Genomic DNA, 15,032 nt, shown 5'->3' with positions numbered 1-15,032 from the left:
ATGTCATTTCCAATATATCAGTTTACCATCAAACGACACAAAGCTATCATTGACTCCTTTACTGAATGATAATAATAAACCAATACAGATTATCCCGATCCCACTCCACAATGATACCTTGCTTTGAAACGACCATCAGTAATTACGGCCGCCCTACACTAAGAGCTGAGATTATGAGTAATCGACGAGCAGATATGGATATGAACTTTTATGAGAGGATTTCATCAAATGCGTGACAATACTATGGCGTGTCATCTAAATTGAGTGAGCACCGATAATCTAGCGCTGTTCACTGACAGACATTGTAACTTGGAGTGATTTGTCCTTGTAGCGCTTGGTTATAAATTCGAATTTTTCCCGTTGAATATCTTCACAGCGTGTGATCTCTCAGCTAACGTTCCCCACTCCTTTCGATAATATCATTTCTCATGTTATCGCTGATCAGGTACAAATAATTGCCGCTACTTTAATACAGTCGTCACTCACTTTTCTCTTCAGCAGATAAAATGGTACTTTATCATTCACACCGTACCGATTCCAGATACACCATCAATCCCAACTACTCCTTTAATCAACCGTTTGTGCCTGAAGATCCGACTTGAAAGTGCACTATATCTATGCTATTAAATGTACGCTAAGCCGTTTCTTGTCCAAAAAGTCATCCAAACAAGCATATTCTGATCTGGTAGAGACAGACGATCAACCTGGCGGTCAATACTATCATGGGAAAAAGTTAGATGATAGTGATGGTTGTCATGTTTCATGGGATATGATTGACTGTAAGAAGTAAGAAAAGCATAAGATGCCGCCTTATTGGAACAGATCGGCCCATTGGATAATTAGGATCAAAAAGTAAAATCGAATTTAATGTTGAGTGATACTAATGTTCTCAAGAAAATTGGTAGTGTGGTAATTTAGCTTACACGTATATAGGGGGTACTTCGTAGGAATATTAACATTACTTTCTCCTTCTTCTCTTAACTTGCATAGAAAGCTTTCCGTCTTATTAGAGATACATCAAACCATATCATCATTGTCTTTTCAACTTCCTTTCTCTGGTCGACACTTTCTTTCTTGATTTCTTGTTGATCTTGATTCACCCTTATGCATACGCAATCTTGTAATACTCGCTCTTTTAAAGCACTACCTTATACGTGAATACCACCTATCACTCTTATTTCCCGCTGTCACATACAGTCATTGGAGAAACCCCGCTTGTTGTATCGTAGCATTACTGAATTACCCTGCTGATTTACTGCTATCACAACAGCATGGACACTCACATCGAGAATACCGACAACTGGGGTTTACTCCAGTGCCAACCAATACTAGCTTCCTCTCGTTGCTTCGACCGTTATAACCACAACCGGTTAGATCCTCGGACTACTCGCCACCAACCCTATTGCGGCTCTAGTGCGGTAGATCCACCTTCTACTCCGACTCATACATACAATTCTTATTCCATCAGTCCGCTGGATTTACAGCTACAAACACCAACACATTTGAATCATACCCACGGCCTATCCGATGACCTCGAATCAACTTATTCACTCTCAAACAATGAGCCTCTGAAACCTTCTACTCCGGGCGATCACAGTCTATACTTCGACTTGAATTCCGATTCCGGCTCCGATTTCGAATCTGACTTAAATATCACACTCGAATCAAGAAGAAATGAATCACCTAACTCCCTCCAGGGTGTTCTCATCAACGACAACATTGCTAGTACATCGCCGGATGGTCAAGCTGCAAGCAATCCACCTGTCTTGAAAGCGGAAATTTTGGATCCCATCGATACTAATGGTTCTACACAGCAATTATTGTCTCCTATAAACATTGAAGCACCTCTTCTTGTCGATACCCCCCCTTTGGCAAAAAAAAAGGCCAAAAAGGGTAAACTGCCTAACAGAATTGCTACGGTAGGTTATTCTGCTCACTAATTATGATAATATCGTGACTGATACAAGTGACTTTTACAGGACAACAAGTGCACTTCCGGTCGTCAACAGCTTCTCGCTAACAAGGCCAAAATGGGTAGACCTCGCAAAGCTCACGTATCTTCAAAGATCGAGAATTCTAAATACGCCAATCCGTCAACTGCCAATACTCCTTCACCAACCGATACAAAGACCAATAGAATCTCCTCCAAAAAGTTCAAAACTGCCCCCCCAAAGGTAAAAAAAACCATAAGGCAATGCACGCCTTCCTGCGACACAATCAAAACTACTTCAGTGTCGGTAAAGAAGGATTCAAGTATTAGAGATACCATCAATTCAAGTCATCCACAACCTAAATCGAAACAGGACCTCATACCTTCCAGTGATGCCCTCACAACTACCGCTAGATGTAAACCCAAACTAATCGATGTCAAACCTTCTCCCAAGCGGAATACGAGAGCGATCCCCTCCAGGTCTTCTAAGCACCTTTCCCCTATCGCCTGCTCCCCACCGTCATCTTCAATGGCAACCAATGATGATTATGAATATCAACCATCACCAACACCATCATCATCCCTAGAACGTGAAGAAATGGAAGCGTTGTTCGAAAAATCCCGCCCACCACCAAAGAGCGCTAAGAAAATAAATTTATTGAAACGTATCAAGGAAGAGGATGAAGACTGGGAGGTGTATAGTAGAAAGAAAAGATCAGTATCCTCATCCTCTGCTACTGATGATAGGCCCCCACCAATCAACAAGGCTAGAGGTATACCATACCATGCTGGTCGACAAGAGCAGAATGTACGGGCTCAATCAAAATATCGTAACAAGGTTAAGGCTAGAAGTGATAAGGTGAGTCAAAGATATACGTCAAAGTCAACTATCCAGAAAGTTGTTTTCCTGTCAAATCACTAATTTCCTGGCTACTGTAGATGCTCTGTTATCTCCGCAGATTGTTCTTCGCATTTGAGGGAAAAACTTCCACTCTGAAAACCCTCAAATATAGATGTGAAGGGTTGAAGAAGGAATTCTTGAAAGAAATGAAAGGTTAGTAATATATGATGGGCGAATATCAACTACTGTGCTGATCGAAAAATCCATCTTTCAGATCTAGATGAACCCTTTGTGAACCAAAAATTCCGGGAATTCATCAGCAAAGATGAACATGATGAGTGATCACTCGATGTTACACTCAAATTTCAAGCATCCCTCATTATTACGGAAAAATTATTGGCTCATAGATTCGCATAGACACCTTCTCTGAATACTGTAACATCATTTTACAAGGGTGATTGATTTTCTTGAACATATATATGCAATACAATACATACAACGATAAATTTAATATATATATAGTACTGAATCATGCATCAAGTTAAAAAATCTACTCTTTTATCTGATTTAGCTACTATATGCCTTATTTACTGATTGTCAGCAAGTATCGTTAGTGATACTGTATCATTGATCTTTCTTTTGGTCATCAGATCCCTTTCTGTGTTTAGGATCTAGCTCAGTACTACTTTTCCTTTCTGAACTACTTTTTTGTTCTGCTTGTTCAGGTCTCTACCAAGATACAAGATATAATATAGCGCATAAGTCAGCTCATTGAGTTCTCACACATCAATGCGATTGACTTACCAAACCAGCTCTTCCAAACCACGGTCCACCAACTAAAATCAATATCGCCGTTCTGGCAAGTGCGAACAACCCTGCAAAATTCGGATATAAAACCTGGATCGCACCTTTTACCCAACCCAATAAACAGTATATGATCCAGTATAATAACGATTGTGCAGCATCAGTCTTTTTTCTACCCTTCTCAGAAATGATTGTGTTTGCTGTATTTTGTATTGGTATTATAAGGGTTATCAAAGCTGATAAGTGCGGTATGATGAATAGTGGTAAGTAGAGATGTAAGAGCATGAATATCGCTAAGAGTATAATGGATAAGATCAAAGGTGGTATGGAAGTGGTTTTGGAGAATGGTAGTATGAGTGATTTCAGGTATCCTGCATGAGAAAGAAGCTATTATGAGAATTATTAGTCAGTACAAACATGCACGCTTTGATTTTGGGGATAATTCCTCTTGACATCCTGAACGTTTCAAGAGCGAGAAGGATACGTACATATGACTTGATCAACTTATCGTTATCATTCTCTTTTGAGCTCGATCGACCAGAACTTGATTCCGATTGAGATCTGGAAGAGAGTTTTTTTGAGACAGTCGATTTTTCCGATTTACTGGCTTTTTCAGTTTTTGATCTAGGTTTTCCTTTTGGATCAGACGGCATTATTTCGAAAGGGTTTTTATATAATTGAACACATATTTTCAGTACAAATAGATCATAAGTACACATTAGACACATGCATATTTTTACTGCATGAAAGTATTCAAAGATTAAATGGCGGTAAATGGCAAAAGAAAAAAAAAAAACGGGTAAAGAAGAAAGGAAATTTTCGGGAATTGATGAAAGGAGGGATTGTTGTGCTTAAACTAAGTATAAGTGTACAATATCTCATGAAGGCGCTTTAGGTGAGAGGGTTTAACGATATCTTATATGTACCAGCTTCGAAATTTACTGCGAATATGAAGTGAGGAGCTAGCAGAAACATGATCATGGACATGAGAAATATAGGTACTTGGAATGACTCTAGATTTGGACACATATATCCCTATGTACATTGAGCTTAGGGAGATAACATGAGTAATGCAGTCTTCGTACATAATTCATGTTATGTTACCTCGATCAAACACGTACTGTAGTCCAGTGAAACGATCAGTCGATACATACTGTAGGTGCCTATTGTACATAATGATATCCATCTAATTGTCTACTCGTGATGATTCACCTCAAGTGGTTTGGTTTTCTTAACTTCCTTATCCCCCTCAGAATCGGCAACGATATCCGCTTTGAGTTGTCCATCATCAGACTGTTCACCTTCATCCATAGCCAACAGATCTTCCATACTAAGTTTGATGACTTCACCTTCCTTTAAACCTGATTTCTGCGGGTTTTCACTATTATCTGGATCCTCGACCTTATCTTTCTTGATCTCCTGGTTCACTTCCCCCACCTTGTATTCATTCTCTATATTCTCTTGATCCAATTCCACCTCGCGACCATATTCTGATACTGATACTTGCTTGAGGATTTTGGGAGGCGTTGCTCCAAGTACAGGGCCTTTGTTTTCAACGAATGGTGGCTTATCCTCTTTTGCAAATTGATCAGAGATTTTTGGTTCTTCTTCTTTTGCTTCAACCAAAGGAATGCCAGATACATTTGTAGCATCCGATTCTGCGTCTTCATGGGTACCATCCTTGATACTCGACTTCGTAGATACAGGCTTCGCAGGTAATCTCTCGTCTCCTTCATCATCGCTATCTTCAGAATCACAAGATTGGGGACTAGGTAATTCAATAGTTTTCTTTCCCCTCAAAGCGAGTTCATCTAAAGGTGTATCAGGAGGTAACATAACATCGTTGGAGTCGTCTGATCTGTACGATCTCTCGGAATCTGATTGAGAGGCCGGGTCATCTGAATGAACCGTATTACCTCTATCTGATGAAACAGTTGAGCTTTTGATTTTTGTTGCTTTTATCGACGATGTATCAGAGCTGTGGTCATCACCTGATGCTGAACGTGAAGAGAGATCGGAACTCGGTGAGACGCCTGTAAGAGGGGTGAGGAGTTTGCCATTACGAGTGAATTCAGGCGTTCTCGAAATTGGCGGTGAATGCATTTCGTTCAGTTCCGTTGTGATGGCTGATAATGCAGCTGTCGTAGGAGCAATATTTGTTGGAAGAGCTGCATCTGATTCCGATAAATAGTCACTATGGTCACTTTCACTATCTTCATCATCTGTCATATCTCTACTACTTGGATAAGGCGACTCTGAAGCTGAATCTGAATCGGTAGATGAGGCTGAAGATGATCCCGGCGAAGGAGCTTCTTTTGATTGATGCGCTGAGACTTTACCAAGCTGCTATAGACGACGAAACAATTTAATTAGTGATACAGTATATTCTGCTAGAGAACATTTGATGTTTCGACATACCAAAGGTTTAGGTATAATGGCATTACTTTCCAAATCATCTAATAAACCAATCAAGAACCAAGTTATCCAAATTGTTTTTAGCAAGAACCAGAATGGAATTAATGTTGTTAAGTTATTTTGACTAATAACATTTTCAAGCATTATTGAAGTACCGTAGATTAACCAGAAATCCAAATATTTCTTGGATTTTTGCGTTTTTAGTGAATTTTCCTTTTTCTTCAATCCTGGTTTATTTACTGTATTTTCAGATTCAATCATGTGCTTTATAGTTATATATCCCATAGGTATTAAGCCGAATCCGTTCGATATACTGAATGATAGATCATATGGATTAAGGATTATAACTGAAAGTAGAAAGACTATTGAAGCGTTGACCAAAACTGAGGGAGGTCTATCTAATCTATCACTCAGTGATTTTACTAATGTACACCTGGATAATTTCTGCAACATTTTCAATAGAGTTTAGGTATTAGTATAGACCACTAGGTGATCCAGAGGAGTAAGTTGAAATTTTGCCTTACCTCGTCATTGATCCAGTTGGAGAAGACTTCTAGATTACAAATCCATCTTGTACTTATTGGTGTATAATCTTTCTTCGTATGATGAGTTTTAGCATCCATGATAGTGGTTCGAGTGCTGCTTTTGATAGATTTGTCAGGTACTGAAGAGTGTGTCAACAAAGATATCGCCAAAGAAGTAGAACAGTGATTGTAAAGCCGCTGCAAGTTAAGAATACAAAGTCCTGTAAATCTCGTCTCACTCTGTTTGGTGTCTATCAACAAATAGTGACACTGACATTACAAAAGACTATGTATCTTCCTTTCATATGTTTCTCCTATGTATACTATGATCTCAGTACAGATTGTTCTGCTCCTTTCTAAAGGCTGGTCAACTAGGAGAAAGCGTTGTTTTCTCTTTCTCAAAGGATCCCGTTTGCGATTTACACAGTACAACGGAGAGTACGATCAAAAGGCCAGTCCAGCATCAGGAGGAACGTAATTGACTTTGGATCGTGTTCCCGATCATGATCATCCCATTTTAGGTAATGCTCACAATCAGCCATATACAGCTGAAATATATTCTGGAATATCATATTGTACCATATATGGAAGATAGAGTGTATCGATGATCAAAGTAGTCAGAATACGAATGAGGTGCACTATTTCTCATGGAGTATAAACGAAACGAAGTGGTAAATTACGATCTCGTTGAGACTTGTGTATACATATATATTCGTGATAGAAGTAACTCTTAACTGTCACTATCTCCGTCTGAGATACACAGTTTCTATCACTCCTCTGCTATCTCTGGTACGTCTTACTGAAGAAGGAACTGCCTCTCTTACATTTACCCCACTTCCTATACTTGAACCACGATCGTAAGAATAAGACGTTCTTCTAGGTGACCTAGAATCTTCGTATTCTCGTCTTTGCCATTCCCTTCTTGCCATTTCCTCTTCATATAATTCAAAGAGCTCATGATAGTGATCTCGCCTCCAAGTGTTGGTAGATTGCTCAGCTAGATGTACTTGTTTTTGAAGAATTTCTTCTGGTAAAACAGTATTTGCCGTTCTGTACAAGTCCTGTATAGTTTCTCTGAGTTTCAGATCACGTATAAAGTTGTCGCCATCTCTGAATCTATGTTTTGTAGGATCAATATACCAAAGACCGGTGACCTCGGGCAAACTACCCATTTCAGTTGTATGACCATGATCGTCTGTCCAGTATAATGTATCAGGTAGAAATGTGATTGTCATTGGTATCTCTGAATTGGATGCAGGGGGAACGTAATTTGCTGATCCTTGGGAATATGAAGCTGAGGTATCTCGAGGATACGTTGAAGAAGGTGTCAATGACCCATACCGGTATCCTGAAGGAGCAGGTACGTAGGCATAACCTGAGCCTGAAGTGTTAGGTTGGGATGGTGCCGACCTATGGAAATAATCTGGACCAGGGAGTGGGTCTTTTCGAGGCATTATGCAAGTGTTGTGGGTGGACCTAGAAATTATGTATGCTGACGAATAAGTATAGGCTGTAATTGATAATAATCTTGAAGATATATAAGTTATGAGCAATGTGAAAAAAAAGAGAAAGTAGAATTACGCCAAAGCTTGATTTTATAGACCGATACAAGTCTACATGGGTCACAGTATTTTTCAAAGGGGCAGGGGGAGGGGGCAACCAGAAAGGAGAGAGTCTGCGTATTCATGCTAAGAAGGATGGTGAAGCGGACACTTACTGTGATACAAATTGGAAATCCATCCATCATATCGTTGAAATCACCATGGACCACCATACATGTCGGAGCAAGAACTGAGTGTCTATCGCTTCGTGTGATATCAAAGAAGCTCACTTCGCTTCTGCGACAGCAGACAACGATACGCATTACCCATTTTGGCCATATAACATGTTACACAGAGATACATGCTTGTATATGAGGTAATAAGAAACAAAGGAACTCCAGTGATCAGAAACGGAGTCTGGAGAACAGCGAATGAAGAGTCAGCTAGCCATCCCCACTTATGGTCCGAGTTTTCCATTTTCATAGTAAAGGTATAAGCAAACGCTGAACTTACATTGATACCGGACTTTACCAGGTATCATCAATCTCCCATTCAGAGACGAACACAGGCTCGCTGAGATCATGATCCGCGTAGTGGTTGGCATCCTCTTTGTCATTGTCCATTTCAACTTCTTCACCAAGTCTCATTCGAAGGAATTCTGTATTGAACGACAACGGATCGTAGTCGATTATCGCCTGACGCTGATCATCGTGATTTACAATCACAGTCCAGCTCCACCTATACCCTTGAGGATCTGAACGTTCATAGTTATATTCCCAGAATACTCCACTCTCTACAGACGGAAAATTTTCGATAATCTGGTTTGATACAGCTTCAAGTATATAACGATATTCGGCTAATGCCATTTCGTCAACATTTTTCCTTTTCCGTTGCGCCAAGTATCGTACAAAATCAATCTTGGTTTCCCCCACCTTTGGGACCTTAGGAGCGGGTCTTTCCGGTGCTGGATTGACAGTGATTCCCCAATCAATGTGTTTGAGGTTGTGGGATGGTGGTAAGGCGGATAGATAATTTTGCTGAATTCATATCAGCTTCGATCGTACGTATAACAACATGATATTGAGGGAGATATCGACTCACTTTTTTGATTGCGTCTCCTTCTGGCATGTATCCCTCGTGCACCTCACTGTCATCGGGGTATTGCAAGAATATCTGGCAACCCAATCGCATATTGCCGCAAGGCCATCTAAAAGGATTGATACTAAGCGTCACCACCTCCGGAAACAGCTCGCCTGCTATCCGGACCACATCTTGTAGCCGTTCTTGTGAGGGATTAGGGTCATCCGATGGCATGAAGGCGATGATAATGGTCTGAAGTGGGATGTTGGGTTTACTATTATTGCTGCACCATGAATTTGAAAGTTCGCGGAGTTCATCAGAGGGAGTAGCAGATCTTGGGAGGGAGATACGAAGGTGATTGAGGTTGAAAAGTGCAGGTATTAACGATCTTGACCAATCGACTACGCAGTACTGACAGTCTACGCCTATGGAGAGTGATCGGAGTTTAGATAGTGTTGCATGAGGCGGTATTCGAAAGAGTTCGGGTTTGACTATGTGATCGTCGTAAAATGATTTTCCATGATTGCACTGTGGTAAACCAGTAATGACCAGCTCTTCCAATGCTGTACAATGATTAAATAGATTGGTAATTATCTGCCAAGCGGTAAGAGCACTTCTTTGACCTTGTGGTGAACAGTATACTCGTATACGACTATGAAAAAGCGTTTTACTGTAAGCGCAATCCTGAACACACAACAATACATTAAGAGATGTAAGATAAAGGAAAAGAAGGAAAATAGTACTGACCGTGTAGCATTCATAATATTAATAGGACATTTATTGATCCAGTGGCCGATTTCTTCGAATCCATGTATCACCATGTGTAGGTTCTTGAAAACGCATAACCCGTATATTCTTTTACAAGTCTGTCTAAGCGAGAAAAAGTCTTTCTGATTTTTTGAGGTAACTTCACTGGCAAAGTTCGACCAGTATGGTTTGAAGGATGGAAAAGGAACATAACGATCTCTATTAGAAAAATAAGCAATACGAAGAAGTAAATCATCACTGAGGCTCAACAGTGAGATAGGCATCTCGAAATAACGTTGTGCTTTGACCTATGTCGGAAGAATCTTGCTTTCAAAAGGAAGACAAATTTCACTAGTGAAGGAATTAGGAGAAACCGAAAGTAGAAAGGGTGAGAAAAGAAAGAGAGAAGAAGAGGTCTTTCAATACACAGCCTGATAGTGCTCGATTGATACTGTCTTTGATCGCTGGTGGATGGTTGACTGGACATGATGTCAACATAGTTATAGTGATAGCTGAGTAATCCATCAAGGAGGTCCGAGCTTTCCAATATTGTAGCATGACGCCAACGAGTGGAATTGGGTTGAGAGCGGTTTTCATATGGTCCATGTTGGGGTCGTATTTTTGAAGCTTGATTCACATATTGTATGATTGATGGTTTATATCTGAACATGCATGAGATTTGAGAACAGCAATAGCCTTCCAAGACCATTGTCATTGTTAAGAGACATCTTGATCTGTTAAGTTGACCATTAACTTGATTCCTTCACACAATGATCGAAGGTGGTATATGATGACATCATCACTTCTTCTGATTCTAGATATCAATTTGCTTCCGTCGTCTCGAAGAAGATAACCCTTCTACAAGTGTGTAAATGCTATCATCGCTCTTCCCCTTCAAAGTCATTTTATTAGTCAAAAAGCTGAACCTTCTGCTAATATCGTTTGTTTATTCATTTACAGCAGTATCAAACTTGTGATCTCACCAAAAAAGACACTTCAGATTTTATCAAGTCAAAATGGTATTACCGAAAAGAATCTCATCACCTTCACCATTAGATCCATTATTGTTATTACCTATACCCTCAGAATTACCTAGTTCACCATTACCAGATTTAGATCCCTTATTGAATGCTATACAACAACATATATATCCAACTGAAGTTGAAGAAAATATACCGATAACATCTTTAACAGCAGCAATAAGACAGATAACGAGAAAATCACAAATTTTGTTAAATGCTTCAAGGTATAAAGTAGCTGAATCAAGAGATGAATTAGATAAAATTGATGAGAAATTAAGAGAAATTGAATATGAAAGAACTAGAGTAATTGATGAAATTCATAAATGTAGTGAATATGCGTAAGCCACAACTCATGATGCATGTTGATGAAGAACCTGAACGATATGACAAACATGTTGATCTCCTTCGTTTTATCAATATCTCACAGACCAGCGTATGAAGAGATGGATCTACCGTCTGTAGAAGAATTCCTATCGCAAGCTGATCAAAGTATAATTAACGCTTTACGTGAGTCTAGGTGGAAATTACAATGTTTTTATGAATACGTTATCTGATTTGTAACGCTGGAACAGCTTCAAAAGATGATGAAGATTACGAACATGAATTAACGATAGCTAGATTAGAATTCGAATTGAAAGAGATTGAAAAGTAAGTAGTATCATCATCATCCGGATAATCAACAAAACCAAATTTCCGTATCCTTCCAAAGCAAAAACGATGGTTCGCTCTCATCGAAGTATACTAATCTTAAATGCTTCTTACACTCGTTGAACAGACGAGAAATACAAGTCGCTCAATTGACGAAAGAAAGAGATAATTTGATAAAAACTAAAAAGGAAATCAAAATGAAATTTGATGCTGTCGATGTACATCTAAGTGGATTTGCAAGGGTGAGTTTTTTGAACCGTTGTCGATGTTATATCCCTCTTAACCAGGGGTTCCATCACGGTTACGGGATTTTTCATTCATACCAGTAACATCTGAGAGGAAGAATCCATTTTGTACTAAACCTTACACGTTCATGATCATTATAGTCCGCAAATGCCGTAGCTAGTAAACTCAAAGATGTGGCTGAATTACCTGTGCCTTCTCCACCTTTACCTACAACCACAATAAACGTCCCAACACCTGAAATCACTATACAAAGTGAATTACTCGAAACCAAATGAGCGACTCCAAGGCTTCCGTAAATACCTATACCTAGCATTCAAATAATATATACCCTGACACCGACCTTATGTATATATACTTAATTCGAGCAAACCTATAAGTTCACTTTGGTGATCGGCTGAAGGCAATCATGTTGTAATGCATATATACAAGGTTATCCTGATACAGATTTCAAGACATTATCCGACGAATGCAGATCTAGCGCGCTAGATTTATGCTATACTGAACGCGCTGTATACAAAGTAAATCATACGATGATGAGACATTTATGTACAACGAAAAGGAAGATAGACACAAAGGGATTAATCGTACAATCTGAATGTACAGATCATCCAGAGGGACTGTAAAGCAGTTATACAGATAAACTAAAGTTGACAAGCGAGGGCCACTGAAAGAAAGCCAGAAAAATTAAGACGGGTAGATAGAGATTGTTTGGGTCTTATCAATCTTGCTTATCGCCTTTCCCCGTATTTTCATTTCTTTTAGGATTCGTTTCGGTACTGTTAAACCCAATACCTAAACCACCTAAGCCAAGATCCAAACCTAAATCAGAATATCTAGTACTTTTCAATTCCATACTTTCCTGTTGTTTGACCGTACTATTGGCAACTAATGATGGGTTGGATATAGGTGTTCTAGTTCTAGCGATCCCGTTAGAAGAAGTTATAGTGGTAATTGAAGGTGAAGAGGCTATTCGCTCTCTCTTTAAACTTGATGATCTGCCTATCGTATCAGTGTTAGATGGGAAAGGCAATTGATGTGAAGGTGGAGGAGGTACAGTAAAAAAATCCAATAAACTACTTTTTAGACTACCTCCAATGGAAATTGAACTAGCGTGATTTGGTGTCGAGTTATTATGACTGTGATTTCTAGGTAAAGTGGCCGATGGAGGACGAAGTTTCACTATAGTAGATTTTGATCTTCCTTTAGGTAATGGAGCTGGTATACTTGAATTTGGATAAGAATGACTACTTCGTAAACTGGGTGGTAAAGTGGCCAAGTCATTGATTATTGTTGGACCACCTGATTCCTGAGAATTACGTTGCTTTTCTATGGAATCTCTCGTTGGCGGTATCAAATGATCATGATCATGATCATTGATTTTATTACTTTTACTTAATGGTGAAGAAGTCATATTTGATTTAGTCGGACTATGATTCAAATAATCTAATGATTTACGTGAATTTGTATTTGTATTTGTATTTGACGGTCCATCAGGTGGTTTAGTGGGTTTTGGGAAAAACCTTAATTGACTTGAAGGTATTCTAACTACATCTAAAATCTTCGGTGTATTTTCTATCGTTGATTCTAATGGTGCTGTGGAAGATGGAGGTGATAAATTCTCATGATGATATGATTGATTAGTTGAAGGTAGAAATGTATTAGCTAAATCTGTATTTGATGTTGATGTTGATATAGTTAAATTATCAGAAGAACCATTTTGATATTGATTAGAAAGTCCATCAAGTAGTCCTAAACCATTCATACTATCTTGGATTGACGAAGAACCATTGATAGTTTCCTTTCCTTTCCCTTTATCTTTTTTAGGTAATAAAGTAACTTGACCTTCACCTGGACCTCTGATCAAACTTTCTTTGGCTTTATTCCATTTACATGCTTCTAGAGGTACATATAAATGTGTTCGGATATGTATAGGATCAGATGACCATAATTTGTTACATTTACGTAGAGTCGCTAGCTAGAAACGGAAAAAAGTAAATCAGCGATCCATCAGGCCAGAACTCAACTTTACACGATGAAAGCAAAAATTTGGATTTCAGTTCGGTGATTTCGCGTGATCACGTCTGATCGACTCCATGCGAATAAGAGCCGAGAGCAAGAAATCATAAAATTATATCAGTGCTAACTTACATCTATACCGTAAAGTAAAGCTATACCAGCTAACGATTCATTAGGTTTAATCTAAAGAAATGGACAAGATAAGTATTAGTTTGTCTTAATTAGGAATGTCTATCTGAAGAGATATATCAAGCTCACAGTATGAATCATGACTTCAACTTCTCTTTGTCCATCATCATGTTCCGAGCCTGGTGTCATCCTAAGTAAATCAAAACTATTCCCTCTAATTGAACCTGTAAATTCTGAGCCTGATCTCGAACTTTCTGCAACTTGTCTTTCAGTTTCTGTAGTCAGACGCTTCAGATTCGGTCTACTAATCTCTCCAAGCGTTTCTGAATGTAATATAGGTGGTGTAGGTCCAGATAAAGGATGTATGTCTAATGGTAAGATCAACAATGATTGTTCATCTTGGTGGGTTTCGAGACGTGGGGTGTTACTTCTCGACGATGATATCCTATCACTGGTTTTTCTACGTATCAATGTTCTTCTGCCATTCTGCTTAATGTTCGGTGACCCATGTGGACTTGAAACTCTATTTGTGGAAGGGGCACCTCCCCAAATTTCGGAGTCTATAGGTGGTGTAGAAGATAATGAATATGATGAGGTTGACGCTTGCATTGTACTCTGTTTGCAAGGAGAACCGATCAACGGTAAACTCCTCAAATAATATAAATGATTACTGTCTTCCGGGACTTCATTCCCTTACCGCTGGCAATTCTGATCAGCTGTTATATCTGATTGAGATGTTATTGCTGTATTATGCTAAAGTAAATGAAATAAGTTGAATGATCACATCACATACATCAGCTATCCCATTATCCCTTCTTCATCGTTTCGGGTAAACACATCTCCCTCAACCCCGCCTATATATACGTGTATGGCGTATCTTATCAATGTCGGCGATCTCCGCTTGACTTGTACCTTCCTGCTTAGACTTGGACGCGTAAGAAGATTACCTCGAGAAGCAGTTACAGATCAGATAGATTATCGAAAATCCAGTCATCCTATGCTACATTACATCTTCTTCTTCTTCTTCTTCTCCTCTACAGCTTATATTTGCTGATGACGACAAGAGTTTGATCACACTTGCCTCTCAAG

The 15,032-nt window shown here is 39.1% G+C and overlaps 7 protein-coding genes across 7 annotated transcripts; 2 read left to right on the top strand and 5 right to left on the bottom strand.

Annotated features, from left to right (window-relative positions):
* Positions 1-1,271: 1,271 nt before the first annotated feature.
* L201_006745 (uncharacterized protein) lies at positions 1,272-3,113 on the top strand (the record flags this gene model as incomplete). The annotated part of the gene is made up of 4 exons (XM_066222463.1): positions 1,272-1,919; positions 1,980-2,789; positions 2,870-2,984; positions 3,046-3,113. The coding sequence occupies 4 exons, from the start codon at positions 1,272-1,274 to the stop codon at positions 3,111-3,113; spliced, it is 1,641 nt and encodes a 546-aa protein (XP_066078560.1).
* A 282-nt stretch (positions 3,114-3,395) lies between these two features.
* Positions 3,396-4,228, bottom strand: L201_006744 (uncharacterized protein; the record flags this gene model as incomplete). The annotated part of the gene is made up of 3 exons (XM_066222462.1): positions 3,396-3,500; positions 3,576-3,962; positions 4,064-4,228. The coding sequence occupies 3 exons, from the start codon at positions 4,226-4,228 to the stop codon at positions 3,396-3,398; spliced, it is 657 nt and encodes a 218-aa protein (XP_066078559.1).
* Positions 4,229-4,769: 541 nt separating this feature from the next.
* On the bottom strand, positions 4,770-6,443 carry L201_006743 (uncharacterized protein; the record flags this gene model as incomplete). The annotated part of the gene is made up of 2 exons (XM_066222461.1): positions 4,770-5,921; positions 5,994-6,443. 2 exons carry the CDS (start codon positions 6,441-6,443, stop codon positions 4,770-4,772), a joined length of 1,602 nt encoding a protein of 533 aa, XP_066078558.1.
* Positions 6,444-7,254: 811 nt separating this feature from the next.
* On the bottom strand, positions 7,255-7,968 carry L201_006742 (uncharacterized protein; the record flags this gene model as incomplete). Its single annotated transcript, XM_066222460.1, has 1 exon — positions 7,255-7,968. The coding sequence occupies one exon, from the start codon at positions 7,966-7,968 to the stop codon at positions 7,255-7,257; it is 714 nt and encodes a 237-aa protein (XP_066078557.1).
* A 614-nt stretch (positions 7,969-8,582) lies between these two features.
* On the bottom strand, positions 8,583-9,183 carry L201_006741 (uncharacterized protein; the record flags this gene model as incomplete). Its single annotated transcript, XM_066222459.1, has 2 exons — positions 8,583-9,092; positions 9,157-9,183. The coding sequence occupies 2 exons, from the start codon at positions 9,181-9,183 to the stop codon at positions 8,583-8,585; spliced, it is 537 nt and encodes a 178-aa protein (XP_066078556.1).
* A 1,715-nt stretch (positions 9,184-10,898) lies between these two features.
* On the top strand, positions 10,899-12,073 carry L201_006740 (uncharacterized protein; the record flags this gene model as incomplete). The annotated part of the gene is made up of 5 exons (XM_066222458.1): positions 10,899-11,242; positions 11,332-11,411; positions 11,477-11,552; positions 11,680-11,794; positions 11,939-12,073. 5 exons carry the CDS (start codon positions 10,899-10,901, stop codon positions 12,071-12,073), a joined length of 750 nt encoding a protein of 249 aa, XP_066078555.1.
* A 443-nt stretch (positions 12,074-12,516) lies between these two features.
* L201_006739 (uncharacterized protein) lies at positions 12,517-14,552 on the bottom strand (the record flags this gene model as incomplete). Its single annotated transcript, XM_066222457.1, has 3 exons — positions 12,517-13,773; positions 13,947-13,997; positions 14,073-14,552. The coding sequence occupies 3 exons, from the start codon at positions 14,550-14,552 to the stop codon at positions 12,517-12,519; spliced, it is 1,788 nt and encodes a 595-aa protein (XP_066078554.1).
* Between the last annotated feature and the right edge of the window lie 480 nt (positions 14,553-15,032).

Source organism: Kwoniella dendrophila, chromosome 9, assembly GCF_036810415.1.
Source record: "Kwoniella dendrophila CBS 6074 chromosome 9, complete sequence".
Classification (NCBI taxonomy): Eukaryota; Fungi; Basidiomycota; class Tremellomycetes; order Tremellales; family Cryptococcaceae; genus Kwoniella; species Kwoniella dendrophila.
Note: the sequence above shows the minus strand (reverse complement) of the source record. Positions and strands in the feature narration are given on the sequence as shown.